Genomic DNA, 6,000 nt, shown 5'->3' with positions numbered 1-6,000 from the left:
TCATCCAGGCCATGCTTTCTTCTTGCTGCTGCCATCTGAAGGAGGTACAGGAACTTCAGGACCCATGCCACCAAGTTCAGGAATAGCTATTACCCCTCAACCATCTGGCTCTTGAACAAAAGGGAGTAACTTCACTTACCCCATCACTGAACTGTCCCCACAAATGAAAAACAAAGGAGGAGATTGCCAGTCTGAAGAGATGACGGGAATGGGTGGCTAGCAAGAGTTGGCAAGCGATAAGTGCAACCAGGAAAGGAGGGATGATTGGCAGATGGAAGGGAAATAATGAACGCAGAGTGCCAGTAATGTTAATATAGCAGGGTTGAAACTAATATTTTATAAAAGTAAACTCCCTATAAAATATTGTTCTTAAAAATAAAGTGTATTTACAACGCAGCCTTAAATATAAAGCGTCAGTTTTACTAACTCTGTAGCTTGCCCTGAACGTAAATAGATTCAGTACCGTAACATAACGCAACTTGCAGATGCCCACTTTTAGCAGAGGGGGGGTGGGGAGAATAGCACGGGGCGTTTGCGACACACGCTGCGGTTTACGGCAGTGTGGCATCGTCATGGCAGGAGGTCGGATCTTCATCCAGAGCGACTGGGCACGGGCCTTGTGGTAATTCTAGAGTAGAATTGATACCAGATTATCAATGAGTTCCTTTATGGCGACGCAGACTCCTCTCTCTGCCGACAGGATTTTAATTGAGTTTTCGGTTTTTGTCCTAACAGGGAGAATGAGAGGGAAGCTTGGGTTTCCTGTAAAATTCCCGGTAAGCACTGAGGCAGAGCTCAATGTGGATTAAAATATAGATCAAGACTCTATTTTGTGAACACTCCACTGGCTTGCAATCGCCTCCAACTCCTTTCGAAACAGTATGACTGGTAGAATAAGTAATAAAAATTTGCCTTCCAGAACCTGTCACTTTTTCTAATCAAGTGCAGACCTTTTCCCGCTTGTGCTCTGAAGATTTTGCTGAGGTCTGGACAGATAGGTTTTGCCTCATGGCTAAACAGAATTATAAAACAGTCACTGAATTATTCTGCATGACAGCCATAATTTTAATCATAATCTTATGTGTCCATTTGCTGCCTTGCTGCCTCCCTACTTGGCTTCATCTGCTTATTTTTCTTTCACTCTTCTCACCAGCCTCTGTCTCAAAAAATTACTTCTCTTGCTCCAACTCCATTTGCCCATGATCCCTCCCCCCCACCTCCACCTCCACCTTCACCTCCACCTCAGCTAGTTCCACCTACCTGCCGGTCTCACTTCCCCCATCTCCTTGTACTGGAAGGAGGCAGGAGAATAGGGTTTTGGGGGGGTGGACCGATAATAAATCAGCCATGATAGAATGAGAGAGCAAACCTGATGGTCTGAATGGCCAAATTCTACTCCTGTGTCTTATGGCCATCTTCTCTCTATATCTCATGCATGATGAGAGGTAGAGGGAAAACAGTATAAAGAGGTGAGATTTTGACGCAGGGTCTCAACCTGAAGTGCTGACCATTCTTTTGCCTCCTCAGACACTGCTTGACCTACAGAGTTCTTCCAGCAGTTTGTTCGTTGTTTCCGATTCCAGCATTTGCCAGAATCCTAATCCTTTTACATATGGAAATAGAAAGAAAATGAAGGCATAAAGAAGTAACTGTGACCCTCCTGCATGTGTAGCTGATGGGGAACATTTACTCAGCCTATTTCCACCTTCCAGCATATACTTGTGGGTTATAGCACATTAATGTGTTTCTCCAAATAGGTTTCAGAGATAATCAGGTTTTTTGCTTTCAGGCAGTAAGTTTCACTTATATGTTGTCTTCAGGTTGAAAAATATTCTCTGCTTATTGCTTTTCCTAATCATGACACAAATATTCTGTAGTAAATAGAATAATCGATCATCATGGGAACATCCCATAAGAGGAGATAGTTTAGCCCATCTTGTCTGTGTTGGCCTTGACTCTTAATTGGGCTCTTCTGATCTTTCGTCCTTTTTCTCTATTGTCTATACAGTTCAGAAAAGTCAAAACTGGCTTGTTGTGTGCTATGTTTTCTTAACTTGCATTAAACTTCCATGTTCCAACCTTTTTTGCTTGCATCCATTATGTTTGCCACCTTCCTAGGCATCCACTGCTCCTTACCCTATATAACCCATATTGGCTATACCCTGCGGTTCGGATTTAAACATTTCATCTTCCTGCCCTAATCCTTTCATGGTCTTATCTTCCCTTTCTCTGTAACCTCCATTTCTACAGCATCCTTCAAATTTGAGGAATTCTGCAGATGCTGGAAATTCAAGCAACTTTGATGTGTGATCCTTCAAATTTTCTGTTTTTGTGATTCTGGTCTCTTGTTCTTCTGCATTTCAGTTTGTCTGACTTTTAGCAATCCCAACCCCCCCCCCCCCCCCCCCCCGTATTTAAGCTACAGGTTTTCAAATACTCTTCATCTTTCTCTTCTCTTTAAGATACCACTTCATCCGTGCTTTAGTCACTTAGTCCAATATTTCCTTCGCTTGAGTCCAGGAAGATGTTCTACACTGAAGGTTCTATATAAGAGCATATTTTTATCCTTTGTGTATCTATTAAAATAAAACTAAACTATATACTTAAGATGTTAGTGTCAGTTTGGAATGTTGCATTTTTAGGAGGTCAGTGCTTTGGCAAGATTAAATTAATATTTTGCTGACCTGTTGAGTGGCTTAGGTAGGTATTATCGGTCCCAAGCTCCTATTTGAGGAATTGAAAAGTGTATTCCCAACATTCAGAACAATATCGATGTTCTTACCTTCACCAGAGCAAAATAATAAAGCCATAAATTGGTTATGGCTTGGATGAAAGCCATTCATTCATCTTGTCAGACCAGAGCTCCCACCAGAGCAAATCATACCCTTCCTTCATTGCATGTCAGTTTGTTTCTCTATCATATACTTATCTAGTTTCATCTCGAAGGCTGCAACGGAAATAGCCACCACCACATTTTTTAAGAAGTGCATTTTAGATTCCAACAAAGTACTGCGCATAAAAAGAATATGTTTCTTATGTTTTAATTCTTTCTTTTAGTGCAGTATCCTCTTCTCTTATTCTGTATTGCGCCTCCTCATTCTTCTTACTGAAATTCATCACCTCATTTTTTTCCTGCATTAAACTTCATCTGCCATACATCTGCTTCTTTATATCCTACTGTAATCAATCTATATGGTCTTTGCAGTTCACGATGCTGCCAAGTTATGTCATTCTGCAAATGTAAAGGAAATTGAAAGCCCAAATGATCAGACTCAGGAACAGCTTCGTTTCCATAGCTATCAGACTTCTGAAACAATCACCTGTCTCACACCCCCTTCTCAGATCTGCTGCCACATACCCATAATGCTACCTCTTCCATTACTGGTACTTTAGCATTCTCCTTGCTGACCTTGAGTTTGCATTGTTATGCTGTGCACCATTCCTTTGATTTGTGCTCATCACTGTGCTTTTTGTTCTGTTTATTTTTATCACGTTCACTTTACATTGTGAGCTTCACATGAGTGAGGATCTTTGCTGCATCATGACAATAAACTACTCTGCATCTAAATATTGCCGCTGTCACCCCAAGTCTGGGTCACTAACAAAAACAGCAATGGCAGTAACACTGAGAACATTGCTTTTCATTTATCTCCCTTTTGCAAAACAACTATTCATCACAACGTTTTGTTGCCTGTTACTTAGTCAGCTTAGTACCCGGGCTATCACAGTCTCCTTTTTATTTTATCCACATGCTTAGATTTTGGCACCTTACCCAAAGCTATGTGGGAATCCATTTCGACTCCTTTATCCTCCAAATCCATGCTGGTTTGTTTAATTAATCCTCTTTCCTCCTTGTGCCAATTCAATGTTTCTAAAAAATTTCCTACTACCAAGATGAAACTGACAGGCCTGCAATAGCTGGGCTAAGTTAACAAATTTCACGGCATATGCCAGTGATAATAAATCTGATTCTGATTTGGATTTTCCTTGTCCTTTTTTGAATAAGGGAATAACATTCCCTTGCTATCCTCTAATACTTTGGCACCACTTAATGAGCTCTAGAAGATAATGGTCAATGCTCTCATGCTCTTCTCCTCTATTTTCCTCAAGATCCCTTGCCTGCTGAAGTTCAATCAATATTTCTGATATCTCTGTGCTGTAAATTCTTAAAGTCTTAAGTTTCTCAACTGTTTCTTGCATTTTGTACTTTGGAAGCTCCCTTTTCCCTGGTGAATACGGATACAAAATACTCTTTTAGTACATTGTACATGCATATTCCTATTTTTGTTCTGTTTGTATCCCTACAGAACTATTTATTTTGACATTTAGTCTTTCTCACATAGTCTCTTTTTTTTTTAGCCCTTAACTCCGAGTGGAGTCATCGGGATGCCGTCATGACGGCGTTATTTAAGCAGGCTTTCTTATTTTTACGAGGCTGAGTTGCTAGCTCGACGCTCAACCCAGCACGGATGGAAAGCGTGCAACAGAACCGGCTGGATTCGAACTCGGGAGCCTTCACTCCGAAGTCCGGCGCTGATGCTGCTACGCCACCAGCTGGCCCACATAGTCTCTTAACCTTTCTTATTTTAATTTTCTTTTCACTTTTGACTCCTCTGTTATCAGCCAGTGGCTTCTTCCTTGCTGAGCAGCCTTTCAGGTTATGTCGCTATAGGGCTCGTTTTACTGTGGGTATAGATACTTGTCTACCTGTTTCCTCCAGCGTCTTCACAAGGTCCTTTGCTGTTGTTCTGGGATTGATTTGCACTTTTCGCGCCAAAGTACGTTCATCTCTAGGAGACAGAATGCATCTCCTTCCTGAGTGGTATGATGGCTGCATGGTCCCATGGTGTTTATACTTGTGTACTATTGTTTGTACAGATGAACGTGGTACCTTCAGGCGTTTGGAAATTGCTCCCTAGGATGAGTCAGTCTTGACATCATTTTTTGACCTCAATCTGATAGAAAATTTGTGGGCAGAACTGAAAAAGCATGTGAAAACAAGGACGCCTACAAACCTGACTCAGTTACACCAGTTCTGTCTGGAGGAATGGAACAAAATTCCAGCAGCTTACTGTGAGAAGCTTGTGGAAGGCTACCCAAAACATTTGATTCAAGTTAAACAACTTAAAGGCAATGCTACCAAATACTAACAAAGTGTATGTAAATGTCTGACTCACTGGGAAAGTGATGAAAGAAATAAAAGCTGAAATAAATCATTCTCTCTACTATTATTCTGACATTTCACATTCTTAAAATAAAGTAGTGATCCTAACTGACCTAAGATAGGGAATGTTTTCTAGGATTAAATGTCAGGAATTGTGAAAAACTGAGTTTAAATGTATTTGGCTAAGGTGTATGTAAACTTCTGACTTCAACTGTACATGCTAGTGCTGCAGGAGCTCTACGGAGCCATCTGCAACCTTGAAGCCCCTCACCCTGATGGTATCTTCATTGTTGCTGGTAACTTCAAACATGCTAACTTAGTAATAGTCCTGCTAAAGTTCTACCAGCATGTCAACTTTGCAACCAGAGGAGAGAATGTATTAGACCTGGTTTATTAGACGGGCCGGTGGTGTAGTGGTATCAGCATTGGAGGCGGATGGTCCTGAGTTCAAATCCGGCTGGGGCCCAACCTGGCAGCAGCAGTATCTGTGTGGAAGGAAGGCCTGGTAATCTATTTCCGTATCTTGCCATGAAAACCCTATGGACAGTTACCATAGGGTCGCCGTGATGCAGTGACACTCAACAATAGTAACAATTTTATACCAACATTTGTGGAGCATCATGTAGTTCACTAGTGATACTACAGTGGTTAGCCTCATCAGCAACGATGATAATCAACATACAGAGAGGAGGTAGAGCGGCTTCTCGAATGGTGCAGGAACACCAACTGGAATCTCATTATGGACCAAAGAGATGATTGTGGTCTTCAGGAAGGCAGAGGTCAACCACTCTCCATTGCAAATCAATGACTCTGCCATGGTAAGAGTGAAGAGAACA

At 41.5% G+C, this 6,000-nt stretch overlaps 1 protein-coding gene across 1 annotated transcript in view; it reads left to right on the top strand.

Moving 5' to 3' along the window:
* Positions 1-560: 560 nt before the first annotated feature.
* Positions 561-6,000, top strand: part of LOC140200072 (proteasomal ATPase-associated factor 1-like) — a 32,932-nt gene continuing 27,492 nt past the window's right edge. The window contains exons 1-2 of the mRNA XM_072262802.1: positions 561-622; positions 736-776. Coding sequence (XP_072118903.1) covers positions 573-622; positions 736-776 — 91 coding nt within the window. The 5' untranslated portion in view covers positions 561-572. The remainder of the gene's footprint in view (positions 623-735; positions 777-6,000) is intronic.

The sequence above is a fragment of the Mobula birostris genome, chromosome 7 (genome assembly GCF_030028105.1).
Source record: "Mobula birostris isolate sMobBir1 chromosome 7, sMobBir1.hap1, whole genome shotgun sequence".
In the NCBI taxonomy this organism is placed as follows: domain Eukaryota; kingdom Metazoa; phylum Chordata; class Chondrichthyes; order Myliobatiformes; family Myliobatidae; genus Mobula; species Mobula birostris.
The sequence above is the reverse complement of the archived record's forward strand: the minus strand, read 5'-3'. Positions and strand labels throughout refer to the sequence as shown.